At 37.2% G+C, this 17,293-nt stretch overlaps 1 protein-coding gene across 1 annotated transcript in view; it reads right to left on the minus strand.

Moving 5' to 3' along the window:
- The window catches only part of ST6GALNAC3 (ST6 N-acetylgalactosaminide alpha-2,6-sialyltransferase 3), a 220,519-nt gene extending 203,892 nt beyond the window's left edge, over positions 1-16,627 (minus strand). The window contains exon 1 of the mRNA XM_017877408.1: positions 16,222-16,627. Coding sequence (XP_017732897.1) covers positions 16,222-16,580 — 359 coding nt within the window. The 5' untranslated portion in view covers positions 16,581-16,627. The remainder of the gene's footprint in view (positions 1-16,221) is intronic.
- Between the last annotated feature and the right edge of the window lie 666 nt (positions 16,628-17,293).

A 17,293-nucleotide genomic window follows, 5' to 3' on the forward strand; every position in this document is an offset into this window, starting at 1 on the left:
ATCTTTGTGGCGTTCTCTGTATTTCCTGAATTTGAATGTTGGCCTGCCTTACTAGGTTGGGGAAGTTCTCCTGGATGATATCCTGCAGAGTGTTTTTCAACTTGGTTCCATTTTCTCCGTCACTTTCAGGCACACCAATCAGACGTAGATTTCATCTTTTCACATAATCCGATATTTCTTGGAGGCTTTGTTCATTTCTTTTTACTCTTTTTTCTCTAAACTTCTCTTCTCACTTCATTTCATTAATTTGATCTTCAATCACTGATACTCTTTCTTCCAGTTGATTGAGTTGGTTACTGAAGCTTGTGCATTTGTCATGTAGTTCTCGTGTCATGGTTTTCATCTCTATCAGTTCTTTTAAAGTCTTCTCTGCATTGATTATTCTAGTTATCCATTCATCCATTCTTTTTTCAAGGTTTTTAGTTTATTTGTGCCAGTTACATAGTTCCTCCTTTAACTCTGAGAAGTCTGATCACCTGAAGCCTTCTTTTCTCAACTTGTTAAAGTCATTCTCCATCCAGCTTTGTTCTGTTGCTGGTGATGAGCTGCATTCCTTTGGAGGGGGAGATGCAGTCTGATTTTTTGAATTTCCAGCTTTTCTGCATTGCTTTTTCCCCATCTTTATGGTTTTATCTGCCTTCGGTCTTTGATGATGGTGACGTACTGATGGGGTTTTGGTGTAGGTGTCCTTTCTGTTTGTTAGTTTTCCTTCTAACAGTCAGGACCCTCAGCTGTAGGTCTGTTGGAGATTGCTTGAGGTCCACTCCAGACCCTGTTTGCTTGGGTATCAGCAGTGGAGGCTGCAGAAGATAGAATATTGTTGAACAGCGAGTGTTGCTGTCTGATTCTTGCCCTGGAAGCTTAGACTCAGGGGTGTACCCAGCAGTGTGAGGTGGGGGGTGTCAGTCTGCACCTAGTGGAGGATGTCTCCCAGTTAGGTTACTCAGGGATCAGGGACCCACTTGAGTAGGCAGTCTGTCCGTTCTCAGATCTCAGCCTCCGTGCTGGGAGAACCACTGCTCTCTTCAAAGCTGTCAGACAGGGACTTTTACATCTGCAGAGGTTTCTGCTGCTTTTTGTTTAGCCATGCCCTGTCCCCAGAGGTGGAGTCTACAGAAGCAGGCAGGGCTTCTAGAGCTGTGGTGGGCTCCACCCAATTGGAGCTTCCAGGTGGCTTTGTTAGCCTACTTAAGCCTCAGCAATGGGGGGCACCCCTCCCCCCAGCCTCGCTGCCGCCTTGCAGTTAGATCTCAGACTGCTGTGCTAGCAATGAGGGAGGCTCTGTTGGCATGGGACCCTCCAGGCCAGGTGTGGGATATAATCTCCTGGTGTGCCATTTGCTAAGACCCTTGGTAAAGTGCTGTATTAGGGTGGGAGTTACCAGATTTTCCAGGTGTTGTGTGTCTCCATTTCCCTTAGCTAGGAAAAGGAATTCCCTTCCCCCTTGCGCTTCCCAGGTGAGGCGATGCCTTGCTTGCTTCAGCTCTCGCTGGTTGGGCTGCACCCATGGACCAGCATGGACTGTCGGACATGTCCCAGTGAGATGAACCAGGTACCTCAGTTGAAAATGCAGAAATTACCCATCTTCTGTGTTGCTCATGCTGGGAGCTGAAGGCTGGAGCTGTTCCTATTCAACCATCTTGGGTGTCCCCACCCCAGGGTCCTTCATCATTATTTTAGAGTGATATGCGTGTGTGTGTATATAGATATATATATTTCTGTAAATATATCTGAGTGATATATATATATATATCTGTAAAACAGCCGCAGGCAGGTCTTTCAGGCAGTATTCTAGAAGAAGGCATTGCCATCATAGGAGATGACAGTTCCATACGCATTATCGTCTCTGAAAATTTCCGGCGGGACAAGATGTGAAGTGGAAGACAGTGATAATGGTGATGCTGACCCTGTGTAAGCCTAGGATAAAGAACTAACAATACCCGACAGCCTCATGTTACCCACTCAACAATTGGGTAGTGTCACCTATGTGTGTCAGATGCTATTTGAGGGGGCAGAGAGGTAAACAACAAGTTATGCCCTCATATCAGGCCATAACAAGTAACATAAACGAAAACAGAGTTTGAGAAGCAGAAAACAGAGGGTTGGGGGTGGGAGAGTGTTGTCAAAAAAGGGCTCTCTGATAAGGTGACATTTGAATCAAGACCTAAAGAAAATAGGGCAAAAGTCATGTAGATTTCTGGAGGGACTTCAGAAATCCTGAGTTATAGAGTGTATGCTTTTCAAAAGAGGAAGATGATTCATCATCTATGCTATCATAAACTTTACTTAAGCTAACATATTTATGAGCTCATGTTCTGGGCAGACTCCAGGATTATAGACAAAGCACATGGTCTTGATTTCTTAACAGGGTTGTGGGGAACACAGTGAAATCTCTAGTCCATTGATTATCTGACACTGAAGTAAAGCCTGGATTTTGTCACAATACTTATTTTTGCTGCCTCAAGAACACCTCAAGTTCACTTTCTATCCTTGTAGTCAAGATATTTTTAGTTCACTTTACGATTTGGTCTCTCTCGGCAGGGTTTCTCAGTTACTTTCATTTCTTCTCTACTGACATCCTGATGAGCATGGTTTATAAATATTAAAAATAAGGAGGTGAGACCAGATGCAAAGAACCTGCCAAAAAATGTCAGAAGTTCCGATAAGTTCCCAGTAAAATTAGAGAATGTGTTTCAGGTATCAGTGAATTCCCCACATCTAGAACAATGACACCTAGTTAGCACCCAGGGGATATGTGCTCAAGGAATGTTTGTAAAAGACTGCATTTCTGTGCTGCCTATCTCAAACCAAAATAAATGCTCTGCCTAAATAGAAGAGCTTGGTGTGACTGTACGTGGGTGAGGGCGTATGGTTGTATGTTAGTAAACAGGATGTTTTCTATCTTTTATGAGAAACGCAGCAGCTGCTAGCTATGATCCTAATAGGGGAAGCTGCTACTTGAGAATCCTTGAAAGCCCCTATTTGCATAGGCACTATACAGAAGGCAGACATTAGAAATGAAAACAGTATCCGATCACCAAATCTCACTGGCACTGAAAAGTTCTGCCTCTAGTTTGTGATTTTTGAAATGTGGATGTGCTGACAACAAAATTAACTTCTCCAAAGAGCTGAGAACTCTCATCATCCCTCTCACTATAATTTACATGACTTGACAAAATTAAACTGTTATTTTCATCGGGGTGATCTGCAAAATCATAAAATGATGTATATTTTTGGGAATGCCTAATTAACTCTCCTTAGTTCCACTGAGGTTTCAGCTACGAATATAAGCATTGCAAATATCATGGAGGTGTTCACATCTAGCTTTAGCAACCACAAAGACACTCAAAGGACTCAAAAGAAAAATCTCTTTAGAAATCAGACAAGGATGAGAATTCAAATCAAATGGTGAACCTATGGGGTAAAATCAGGTATACACTGATTTGCCAAAACTTGCCTTGCATCAAATAGCAAGAAATACTTTAATAGGTGAAGCCAATATTAATCATCAAAACAGCAGAATTACAGACCTATACACAGAAGTCCATCTCTAGTGACAGTTTTAATCACAAACATTAAAATTGACCAAGCTGTTTGTCACAAAAGTTTGCTTTAACATATAATCAGCATTTGAAGCGAGAGCCACATTTCCTCAACAATTGCCAGCACCTTGTGTCATACTTATAAATAATGGGCTACTCCTATTGAGCACCATCTGCTTAATAGAGAAAAATGTTCATCTTAATTAGGAAACTCTTCTTATTATTTAATATTTATTGAACACCCACAATGTGCTTGGCAGCAAAAGCACCAGAAACACGATCTTTGCCCACCAAGAATCCACCTGCTAAGGAAATATGATGAACCAGTTATATAGTCATTTCTGTTTTTTAACACATTTTATGTATCTCTTTCCAGATGACAGAACTGCCAATGGTTCACTTTTGGAAGGGTCTTCTTGCCTAATTAAGGTGGGATGGCGAGCTGTCAGATGAGTAATGAGTGAAGTAAAGATAAAGAGAAAATAAAGATCAAATTAATTACAATCACTATGAAGCAAAAGTGAAATTTGCTCATTGGAACAAAATTTAATGTACTCCTAAATAAAACCAACTGTGTTTGCTATGAACTCACAGGTTAAGACTAGAAGACATATCAGAAATATAGAACATGTCATGAAAAAGTCACCTTGGAACAGCAACCATTCTTTGTTTTGCATTTACCTTCAGAGCTTCTGTGCCTCCACAGTGATACAGCTGATGTAGTGTAGGACACTCAACTCATTACAAGGATATTAGCACCTTGGTTAGTAAAGATTTAATGGTCAAAAATCTACTATCGACACTATCAACTAGAAAAGTTAAGATAGATTGACAATCCTTCCCAGAAGCTCCCAACTATATCCCCTTCTCTCTCTGCTACCCTCCAATCAACAAAAGTTCAAGATAATTTCACAAGTTTAATATTAAAGCTGTGTAGAGAAGTATTTTAGGAGAGAACAAACAACCTATTCACATCAGAAGAATGTTACTACACGCCTGTAATAGTGCCTTTGCATGAGTTATCTAGTAATAACTTTAGTTGTCTTTTTAGTGAAGATTATAAAGAAAAGAAAATATGTTTTGCTCCAATTGTTGAATATATCAGATAAAACTTTTTTCCAGGTTCTAAATTTTAACCAGTTCTCTGCTCTGCATGGTTTCCATGTTTCTGTAAAGGGTTGCCCATCCATTTGGCCAGCAGAGCTTAATAAATGTTTCTGTTCTTTTTCAATGCTTTTCATTAAATCATATGCTTCCTTCATTCCACCTTCTTCATAAAAAAGCATACAATAAATGAAAAAGAATGCTTGACTTTAGTCATAATATTCCTTTCTTTTGTCCTCAGGTTTCACTGTTTCTCATAAATCAGCAATGCCAATACCAGGGCTAGAAACTCCAGGGAAATGGCCCTAGTTATCCATTTCTAACCCAGTAAGTCAGAGAATTGAATGTTATTTGTGATCTTCAATTTATAGATATACTTCCTAGATAAATACTTCACCCAGATAACATAGGCAAAAAAGAAATTACATATTACTGGAGGTAATTCTGTGATGATGGCAGTTGTCAAACGGTGTTAATCTGAACTACATGGCAGAAGGAAAATGACTAGCTCATACATTGTCAGGGTAATAAATACCTAATGAGCAAAATTGTAAAGCAAATAGTAGGTTGAACATACACCCAAATGTTGATTCTTGACTCAAAAGTCAGAGACCAGAATGATTTGTCTCTCTGTCTAGAATGATGGAGCATCACTCCCTTATAAGCTAATGAGCAGCACCATCTGGTATAATTACAGAGGAGCAAGATCTTAAGAAAGTGAAGAATAAAATGTCAGAGCTGCAGTAGGACTTTCACAGGAGGTTAAAAAACTCTTCACCATGAAAAATATCATAACAAAAATAATTCTAGATGTTTGTGCAACAATATGCCAATAGAATAAAGATTATAGGACCAAATGTTCAAAATAATTGAATGTGACTTGATATCTTAGAATTCTCTACCACGGTAGTTCTTAAAGTGTGATCCCAGGACCAGCAGTAACAGTACCTGGAATTGTGTTAGAAATGCAAACTCTTGGGCCTCAATCCCAGAACACCAACTCAGAAAGTGCAGGAATGAGCCCAGCAATCTGGGTTTTAATCAGCACCCTGTGTAATTCTGATGCAAGCTCACATTTGAGAACTGCTGTTCTACTAATCCAAATAAGAATGAGAGATTTTTGCTGTTTCTCCCGGACACCAAAGAAATCAGAAATCAATTCTGTTTAAACAACTGGTCCACGTGCTGAAGAATAAAAATCAGACCAGTTCCTTGAGTGAAATGATGATCTCTTGGATAAGACAGCTCCAATACTAGCACCTTTTTATAAAACAACAGCAGAAAAAGCAGCCTTAAACTTATAACTTAATTGGACTGTTTCTGAGTGGATGTATTTTTTTCTTTAACCGATTAAAGACCTCCATGATAACTTTTTGCAAGTTTGCCTGAATCCTTTATTTAATTGTTTTTCTACCTCTAGGTCATTTATTTAGCAAATATTGAGTGTCTACTGCACAACATATATTCTTCTAGGTGCTTGAGCTATATTAGTGAACGAAACAATGATCCTTGATGTTAGAGAACTTATATCCCAGTAGGAGAAATACACAGAAAACACTAAAATTTAAAATAAGTAAGTATATTATATAGAATGTTAGAAGGTAATGCTATGAGAGAAAAAAATAACATAGAACAAGGTAAGGAAAATTGGGAATGCTGGGTATGTGAGGTAAGGATTTCAATTTTGAATGCTATCACGGTAGACTCATCAGAAGTGATTGGAAGTCACTGTAAACATGTGTTTTTATTCTAAGGAAAATGGAGGACTATTGCAGGATTTTGAGCAGGAGAGTGACATGATCTGAATATATCAGAAATGCTTTCATTAATTTTCCTCTTAGTCTATATACAAATTTATTCTTCATTTATGCAGTTGGTTGAAAGACACCACTACCAATTTTTTCTTTTCTTTATGTTCATCATGAAGGCATTAAAAAGTAAGGCAATTTATTTTCTTTGTTACCAAAGAAGAAAGTATTTTCTGGAGGGCCATTTAAAGATAAAGTTTGGTAGAGAAGCTCAGGTTGTTTTATGAGAGTTTTCAGTTCTCCTTTACTTGGGTATTTTGTTTTCTGACTTCTGAGGTGGTGCTTATATTTGCCTCCTGAAGCCCAAGAGTATAACTTTGACTTTGTGTACTAGGGTTTCTCACCAGGCAAGTGACAGCTAACAGCATTGGGAGTGAAGCCTTGGAATTTGCTTCACAACTGGAGTGAAACTAAAATGGAAACCTGTGTTTGAAGAATGGCTCTGCCAGTTACTTATTAAAAACCCAGTGCCCAACCACAAAAACCCTAGAGAAGGTAATAGATTTGCCAGCCTTTGGGTAAAATATAGCAAGAGGTGGTCTCTCTAAATAGAACTGTAGAAACTTTTCTATCAAAATTCAATCCTAGAACTTGCCTCTTTGGCATTGCTGTGACCCTTCTATGCTGAAAAAAAGTGTTTCGAAATGCGCTAGTATTTCAACAAATGGCAAAGGGACTTTTAAGTTTAAAAAAGATATTAAGTGTTATTTCTTTTATTCATCCATTTATTTATTCATTCACCCATTAAATGTTTACTGAATACCTATTAAAGTCAAGCATTATGTCAAGGTGCTTGGAGAAACAAGGCTGGTGTTCCCTCAAATAGTTTATGGACCACTTGAAGAGATTAAACATAAATAGCAATAATGCATGGTAGAAAGTGATTATTTCTATAAAAAGGAAGTCATAACCCTACGGTTTTCGGGGGAAGTATGAATTCTGTAGGGATATTACAAAAGGCTTCATGAAAAGGTAACATTTGACTTGTTCATCAAGTATAGCCTGCATGTGTGTGCCTGGTGATGGGGGAAAGTGCAATATAGGCAGAGGGAACTAGCTCTGCCAAAACATAGAGGTAGGACTAGATAAGTAGTCATGTATGTGCGTGGTAAAGAAGACCTAAACGAGCACTGGTAGTGATAATAATAGAACAAAGAAAAGGAGTTATTGCTGAGGTCAATTCAAGGACACTTGAAACATCTGTGGGCCCTTTAACTGAAAGACAGAGAGTGAAAATAATACATTCTTTAGGTACTGTATTTTATGGCAAACCACCGCTATGCTAGGTCTAAGAATAAAATGGAGATGGGCGTAGGAAATGTGTTGTTCAATGAAAGAAATGAACAAACATAATTCAGATACACAAGTCTCTAGCTGAATTCTTAAGGACTTCTCTGAGCCCCATTATTAATTTGCTGAGGAATAGGGCAGGATCACAAAGTCAGGATCCAACTACAAGCAGATTACCAAGCTATTTGGGAAACAGATATTCTTGACTTATGTATTTATTTGGTTCAAGAAACAATGAATGTCTTTTACTTTGTTAATAGCACAACTCAAAGTGCCATCTGCAGATGAACAGGATTGGCCAGGCCTGGAAACTTGTTAGAAATGAAAATTCTCAGGCCCTGCCTCAAATCATGTGGGTCAGCAGGTGGCTTGATGTACATTAAAGTTTGAAAAGCACTGTACTGATCTAGAGGACCTACTCTTCACTAAGAAAAGGAGCTAAGGGGTTTTTCTCTGTCTGCTCAGAGCACCCCTCCCTCTGTCTCTGTACAGGGAGCGTTTTCCTTCTTTCTTGCCTATTAAACTTTCTGCTCCTTGAAACTAAAAAAAAAAAAAAAAAAAAAAACAAGAACAAAAGAAGGCAAGAAAAAGAGTTAAGTAGAGGAGTCCACGTAGGTCAGTAATACCATATCTAATAAGAAGTCTGTTTACAGAGAAGCAAAAATTCAATTCAGCAAACATCTGTAAAGCTCTTATAACATCCCAGACACAGTGAAAGGTATTTTGAAATATGTGCCCAAGCAATTAAAAATCTAGTAGTACAGATGGGCGTAGTATAGGATGAAAATTCTCAAAACAACCAACTCTGTCTTAGGAAGAGTCAAGCATCCAAGAATAGAGAAAAAATAGAGATTGCTGCTAGCTCATATGTTTTAAAGACAAGAATGTAATTATCCTTAATTGTCTTAATTTTGAACTAAACTTGGAGAAGGAGGCATAGTTCAAAAACATATCTAAGGAGAGGAGAAATAATTGTAAGAGGGAAGTAAGTCAACTGCAGAGATAGATCCCATGATACATAAATAAATAGACCCTTTAAAGCCCGTATAAAATTTAAAAGTCTGGATATATTTTAATGAAGCTTCTCATTTAAGGCCTACTTTTGCCTTTGAGTTTCACGCCCTTTTATGGGTTTAAAAGCCACTACGTCGAGAGAACTGTTGAGCATACGTGTCTACTGGGATTTTTTTTTCTATACAGTATAATTTGTCTGAGCATCTGGCCTTCTGTCAAGTCATCCTCTGGCCCAGAGAACTTTATTTCAATCAGTAGACTGCTTGCAAGTCTTGATTTCCACAACCACGGATGTTCTGCACAGCTTTTTGCTTTAAAATACGATCACTGAACTTGAGATGTTGCTCCTGTTTTAATCCTAAATTGTCTTGTCAAATATATCAGAGTTTCATCCAGTGTATTTGTATATGTGTGTGAGTGTGCACACATGGGTGTTTTTAAACACATGAAAGGTTTGTACTGATATCTTTATAAATTACAAATGCCCCTCCCTACCTCCCATTATTAAAATAGATCGTTCCTTTTTTTTAATTTTTAATTTCCAGCACACGTGTATTACAGAGGAGGCCTAATGTAGGTCACTGAATGCCATCACAAATAATGGTAAAAAGGAAATTCCCTTGTTTCATAATGCTTGTTAGCATGAACACACAACCCTGGATGCAGTATCATGCTTCCTGACTAAGGAGTCCTACGGATCTGCCCATGATTGCTGCATGAACTTTTTGTTCCTGCCAAATTCACCAGCTGGGGTGGGGACATTAATTAATGTTAACAGAGGTTTGTCAGCGTTGTTCCCAAAAAAGTGCTGAGATACTTATATTTGCAAAGACCATCTTCAAGATAAAAAAAAAAAAAAGGAAAATACTGTTTTTAATACTGTCTTTCAAATAAGATTGTTATACTTTGCCTATTTTCTCTTGGTCAAAGTTTTCCTGGGGTTAGCAGGTATGTATTCTGAGTTAGGAATAACCAGATATCTTTGTTTGTGGAATCTAGGTATAGCATTTCTTTGGGCAAACTATGCACATTTCTGTACCCCATGGCTGACTAGATAAAGCTAGCATAGTTGTTTTATGTTGGTTTTGGTTTTTGCCCTCCACCTTCCTGCTACACTGTGTGTGTTAAGGCAGCTTCCTTGTGTGTTGACAGAGGGACCTACAAGAGGATTTCCAAATTTTCAGGGAAGAAGACTTGAAACACCTTTCCACTCTAGATATTACTAAAGGTTTGCAAACCTGAGGGATGAGAGCCAATTTCATCTCTATACTTGACCACACAATGACACAAGAAACTTTCAAAATGGCCAAACTGAAATAGCAAAACCTGGGCTGCCCTTCAAACCCTTGCTAGTTTATAAAACTGTCACCCCCAAATGATAGCGAGGAATGACACATCGCTGATTTCTTTTTCGCTCCTTAAGATTGAGTGGGAATGGATGGAGCAGGCTGGCAAAGATGAGCCAGGTAGAGATCTTGATACTGTATTTACAAATCAGTGTCCCATTTTGTGTTTTTAGGAATTGATTTTGTGCATTCTGTCTCCTAAACAGTCTTTAAAAATGACTCCCTTTCTTTTCATCCTCTTCACCTGAGGCAGGAACATCTTGAAACACTGATTCTATTTGCTGCTAGCTTTCATTAATTTCATCCATCCCTGAAGGTGGAGCCACATTGGCACCAGCTAATTAAGACCTATTTAGGGCAGCTCAGAGTCCTTTATCAGCCCAGAATTAGCTTTGCTCTTTTAATGGGGACTATTGCTTTCTCAATTATTACTTAATTAAATAATGTGCCTACATTTGCAAGCATATTTCTAAAGTGAAATCCAAGCTGCCATTGCCCACCTACCCACAGGAAAGCAAAATAGCTCACATTGGCTCTCAACTGCTTCTCTAGAAAGTTAACATTCCTTTTGCTTATGTGTGTGCCAGGAACATGATCACATTCTTCAGTGTTAAGTGTGGCACAATGTGCCGCTGTCAGCCCTACAGCATTTCTATAATATTTCAGTCTTAAGATGTATTAATGCAAATGTGTAAATGTCAGCAGGCTAGTATTATTTATGCATACCAATCATTCAAGGGGAAGAGGTATTTTGGTCCAGATTGTTTTGAATATAAAACTGTTCATTTCAAAGATTTCTGAAAGAAATGAAAGTTCTGTAGAATTCACAATACTTGTTTTCCAGAAGTATATGTGGTAAGTGATAATCTAAAAGTGACCACTAACTAATGAACCTAGAATTAAAAATGAAAAAGAAAAAACACTGGCTCCCAGAAGATATAGACAGAAAGGGAAAGCAGCTTTCTCTTTCTGCTCTCTTAGCCTTTCCCACAAGGTCACCCTCTCTAATTGACAAGCCAAATAATTTTAGACAGTAACTAAAAAAAAAAGCAAATTAAATTCTATTTGCTTCAAAAAAGGTATTCCAATATGCCTGTGAGTTGGCCTAAACTTATTCTAAGACATTTGGATGATATACATATTTCTTCTACTGCTTCATGTTTCCTCAACGAGGAGTTCCTTAAGACAAAAAATACAATACTGGCTGGGTGACAGTAAGGTGGCTACATGCATAACATAATAACAAACACTTTGGAAGCCCTAGCAGTGTGGATCACAAGGATCAGTGAGTTCGAGACTAGCCTGTGCCAATTATGGTCGAAATCCCATCTCTACTAAAAATACAAAATTAGCCAGTGCATTGGTGGTTGTTGTCGTCCTGGTAGTCCAGTGGTGCTCCAGGAGGTTGAGGAATGAGGAATCGCTTGAACCTGGAGGCAGAAGGCTTGCAGTGAGCAGAGACCCATGCCACTGCAACTCCAGCCCTGGGTGACAGAGTCGAGACTCCATCTCAAAAAAAAAAAAAAAAAAAAAAAAAAACCACATACTTGGAAAAGTGAAAACATGTCCCACCTTAAATGGAACAGCTATATAGTTCTAAATATAATAATAAGTATTTTTACAATTTTGAGAAGCAAGCTGAGAAGCAAAGTTTTCTTTGAGGAACTCCATGTAATCATTTTCCTACCATGAATCACTTGAACTACTAGTGACATACTTTTTTTAATTCTATAAATTATATATAATAATGATGACATTATCTCTATGTTAAAAACTTGATAATGAAAATAAGTACTTGCTAAAAAGTTCTAATAAGTACAGGCAAATCAAACAAAATAGCTTTACAATTAAAGCAACATTAAATGGACACCCCTTATTCTCTATTTCCTCATGCCTGCAGTGATGTATACCACTGAATTCACTCCTATTTACTTAGGAAAAAAATGTTAAAAACTTTTTTGGAGACTATAACCAACATATACTTTGTGAGCACAGATCCACATAAATGCTTGCCATTCAAATGTTTTCTTTGATGCAAAATATCCTTAAAGTGTTTACCATAATTATATTGCTTGTTGTGCTGTTATTCTTATTCTAAGATTTGTGTGTGTGTGCGTCTGTGTCTGTGTGTGTGTCTGTGTTGTGGAATAAAGCAGATGAATAATTACATTGAAATCTCTGAGACCTGTGATTGTCAGCGTGGTAAAAAGAAGGAACAGATGTAAAATAGAGGATGTAAACTTAAAACCTGTTAGCCCTGGATGTGAATTGAAAGTTTCGGTTTGAATTCATAATGATTTTATCTTTAAACAGTATATATAGTATATATTGTTTATATGCTAGCTCTGTCCACTGTAAAGCCCAAGAAACAAAGACCAATCCAGTAGCAATGAGCAGCCATGGTGCTAATATTACGCTCTCTTAAATACTAAAAGAAACTGACTTTCTTTGGAGAAATGTCTGAATGCAGGTCTGTCTCGGAATATGTACAACAAAAGCCTGAAACATCCCATAATACTAGGAAACAAAGAAGCTATCAAAGGCTACTAAGGGCATGTCAAAAGGACTCAAAGCCAATTTGAAGAGGTTCTCATAGGTCAAAATAGGACAATCACAGGTCAAAATAGGACAATCTGAACATAAGGGTATAATTTTAATAAATTAAAATACTTCAAGTATGTTTAAGTCTGTAAGTTAATATGTAAATATCAATAATACTGGTCACCTATAGTGAATGCAAGGAAACTAGTACATTAAAACTGGTAAATAAAGAGGAGAACAGTATTGGTTTCTATCTCATGGTAACTAAATGAATCAGAGGGTAAATTACCCTTACTAAACTATATCAGCTAATAAATAAAAAGGATATGATGAAATAGCACCATTGTGCAATCCTAATAAATTATTTAATCTAGCAAATAATCATTAATGGTATCTAACTTAAAAAAGAGAAAATCAGAGAGTATTTCTCCTGAGAGAAGAACTACCTAATGGTTTTGGCAAAAAAAAAAAAAAAGCCTGAATCCAACCAAGCCTCAATACATAAATATCAGTGTAGAAGAAAAAGAAAGAACATGGGAATGCGATTAAGAAATCTAGATTGTGGAAAACTCTATACAACTAATGCCTAGGTTTCTTCAACAACAGATACAGAGGGAGACAGAAGAAAGAATGAGAGACGGGGAAGTAGCTATATAGGTTAGGAGAAATATAAGACACATATCAATTAATTGCTATGTATGAACCTTATGCTAATCCTAATTAAAACAAATTATGAAAAATATATCAATGAGACAATTGGGTAATTTGAAAACTAAATATATAATGATATTAAGGCAGATTGTTGATTTTTTTTTTTTGTTTTTTTTTTTTTTTTTGGACGAGCCTTGCTCGCTGGCGACCAGGCTGGAGTGCAGTGCGGATTCTCAGCTCACTGCAAGCTCCCGCCCTCCGGGTTCCGCATTCTTCCTGCCCTCAGCCTCCCGAGTATGTGGATTTAAAGGCGTCCACCACCCTCGCCCGCTAAGTTTTTTGTATTTTTTTAGTAAGAGAACGGGGTTTCCACCATTTTAGGCCAGGAATGGTTCGATCTCCTGACCTCATGATCCGCCCGTCTCGGCCCTCCCAAAGTGCTGGGATACAGGCCTTGAGCCAACCGCGCCCTTGGGCCCAGATTGTTGATTTTATGTAGAGGAATGGTATTGTATTAATTTTAAGACTCTTTATCTTTTAGAGATATACACCAAACTATTTATAAATAAAATTATATGATATCTGAGATTTGTTTCAACATAATCTTTGGTGAGAGAGAAAGTGTGTAGGGGTATAGATGAAACCATACTGGTCATGGATTCATAATTATTCAAGCTAAGTGGTGGTTATACAGAGGTTCATTATACCACTAGTGTCTCTACTTTATAAGTTTGACATTTTCCTTCATGAAAAGTTGATTAATATATTCTAGTTTGAAATTTGACAATGAATATCAGATTGCCATGGGAAATTCTTAGACAAGAAAAGTCTTTAACATAGATGTCATTAGGATATAGACTGGGAACAGCAGTTTCTGAGGTCATTTTGGTCAACATCTTGTTAATCCAACCAGGCTCTACTTAAATCACCCGTTCTGTCCATTTCTAAAACACTAGCATAGTTGTCTTCTCTTGTCTGGTTGGAGTACTCAGTGAAGTAACCAGACAGAAATAGACTCAGTGAGAAAGATAAGAATGCACCATAAACTGAAACCATATTTCGGTTTCTTCAACTCTCATTTGGGTAACTCTACCAATCGAATGATACCCTGCAAATTAACTTTATCAACTGAGTAAAATTACCAGTAATTTTCCTACTATACAGCTTTCTTCATTATGGCCAGTAAGAAAATGATCTCCCAAAGCTATTCTCTCCCAGTTCTTTTACAATTTACATATGTTGATGGTGTTGTCTCCCTGAAAGCTCATGGCAAAAGTCAATGTGAAATAAACACATAAAAACATGAACCAACAGCATGCAAAGCTCTTCTCTGATACCCGCACCCCCCCACCCCGGCAAATGACTCTAGGGCTTATAGTTATGTCTGGATGATACCTCGAGGGCTAACTCTAATGAAAAGTCAAATACATCTCATTAATTGCAATGCTCTGGGCTGATGAGAGACAAGAAATTTCCAAAGCCCTTTGCGAATAGGCTTCATATTTATATAGAATAGTGTGAAATATGACCATATTTCTTTGAAGTGCCATACCTATTCCTTTCATCTCTACTGCCTGTCATTTTGGACAGTTTATGCTACATTGATTCAAATCTCACCTTTGGGATTCTTCTTACTAAGTCATATAGTCGGAGGAACTAGTATTTCATGGCTATTTCTGTCTTGTATTTCATATGAAGCTGTGTATTTTTGACGCTCAGAAGTACAAAATGTTAAATTCAGATCAACCCACATTACCAAAGGAGAGTTGATCCACCTAAGATTTTTAAATAATCATCAGCATTCAAATTACATCCAGAGATATCAGAAACTGCACCCCCCTAAGCACATATCTCAATACAGTTAAAAGCTTAGATTTGATAATATTGTATAGTGAAATGCATATACTTTGAATAAATCGGAATGCTAATATTGGAACTATAGCAGATGCTCAATTTAACCATGATATTGCACAAATAAGCAAAATTCACAGATAATTTAAAACTTTAGCTATTGGTTTCAATATCTTCCTTTAGCAGTTCTTTATTAGTGCTAGATATAAGAATCAAGATTGATTTGTAATTCCTGTTTTCTCTATTTTATAGTTATCTTTCTAAAAAGGAAGAAAAAATGGCACACAATCCAGTTACAGGAGAGATGAGGGAGCTGGAAGTGGAGCAAACAGAGGAAATAAGACAAGGAAGGGGAGGGGAAAGAATGAGGCAATCAGGCTTCAAGGGAACAAAGTGGGAAGTGGAGTTTACAGAATGCTACAGAAAAAATATGGATGTAATAAAAAATGCAAATTGGTTTTTGGATAATTGAATGAATGGTATTTATAACTCATTTATTTAAAAGAATTCAACTGCTAATGATTTTAAGTGACATATAATTTCAATATGGTATTCTGCTAAACAAGTTAGACACCAAGTTATGATGTTCAGTATCACAGTGCCTATTTGCATGCAAAAAAGCTACACAATCTTATTGGAGAATCAATAGCCTGTTCTGTTTGTGGTTTCAGGTAAAATTTTGGCAAAATTCCCAGAGGAGTTTAGACTAATGCATAATCCTAAAGTTCCTTACCATTACTAGGTTTTGAAACAGAAATGTTTAGGCTTCCTCTTTCAGCTGAAATCCAACTTAATCAATAGGAAATGGAACAAAATAGAAAAGATCAAAAGATACCTAGGGGAAGTATCCAATATTTCTTGGAGACTCAAATCAATCAGAATGGAAAGAACAGGAGGTAGTATAGGTGGAATAAATGAGACCTCAGGCTGGCTTATCAAGTAATCATAATATTCAGAACATATAACAATCAGCTTAAAAAATAACTGTTTATTTTATATCCTGCAAAAGGAATCAGCAAAGATATAGCATAAAAGATAATAAAAGACAATAAAGCTGCTTCAGAGAGGACTCACCTGTCTTTTCCAGTTTCCTTCTTAAAAACTCCATCACAGTAACTCATGCGCTTCTCTGTGGTCACATATATTTGGGCATTCGGATAGATATCAACTGTCTTTTTCAACATATTGTAAACGATGCCATTGCCATCTTTCCTCATATTGCGGAAAGGGCCCCAAATAACATAAATAGTAGTATTTGCTTCCTTGAAAAAATAATCAGGGTTTTTTAGCAAAAGAGGAACGCTGGTATGGGACACAACTCGAATCATGGTCATGTGGCCAACATCTTCTTCATACCCCTTGGTGGGGGCATTGTTCATTCTCCAAATGCAGGAGGATCGATCTATCTCATTTCCCACCTTCTGGCCAACCATCTGACCTGAGTTTGACACTATGGCACAAAGGTCACAGTCCAGTTGCAAAGGCTGAAAAATAGAGAAAGAAGGTATGTAAATTAATAAATTCCACTTAGTCAAACAAGTTCCTCTGGGAAAACAAAAGTTCAGATATTGTATAATTACCAAATATGGATGTATCTCTGAAGTGCCTGCAAATACCAAACCTACAGTCTCTGCCACAGATTATCAAGTTAACAGCATTCTTCCATTCAAAAAGAAAACGTATACTGTCAAAAAATAATTTTAATTTCTATAATCCCCATGGGCTGATTTAAAATTATAAGCAAAAATAGTTATTTGCTTTCCACTCTAAATGATAAATATTTTTATTCAGAACTGCAATTTCAGGTGAAATAAGAAAATATGAAAAGATTTGATCTTTGTAATAAGGTTGGTGGCTATAAAAGAAATGCAAAAGAAACATATCCAGGGATCAATTATGTATTTTGCTTGTACGCATGAATGGTTATGAGCAATTAATAAAAATATGAAGAGTTCAGCAGCAATGAGGTTACAAAAGAGATTTTTGGAACCAGTAACTACTTAAGATAAGTCCCAGGCTAGCAGAAATATTACAGAGACCCTTTAGAGATTCCCTCAAGTCATCATGTTAATTGACTTGTGTGTTTATTTATCCTAGATGGATAAGGAAAGGCCTTTTTTTAGATGGGAAAGTATATACAAAGGCA

The sequence above is a fragment of the Rhinopithecus bieti genome, unplaced genomic scaffold, assembly GCF_001698545.2.
Source record: "Rhinopithecus bieti isolate Rb0 unplaced genomic scaffold, ASM169854v2 scaffold_10654, whole genome shotgun sequence".
NCBI classification, from domain to species: domain Eukaryota; kingdom Metazoa; phylum Chordata; class Mammalia; order Primates; family Cercopithecidae; genus Rhinopithecus; species Rhinopithecus bieti.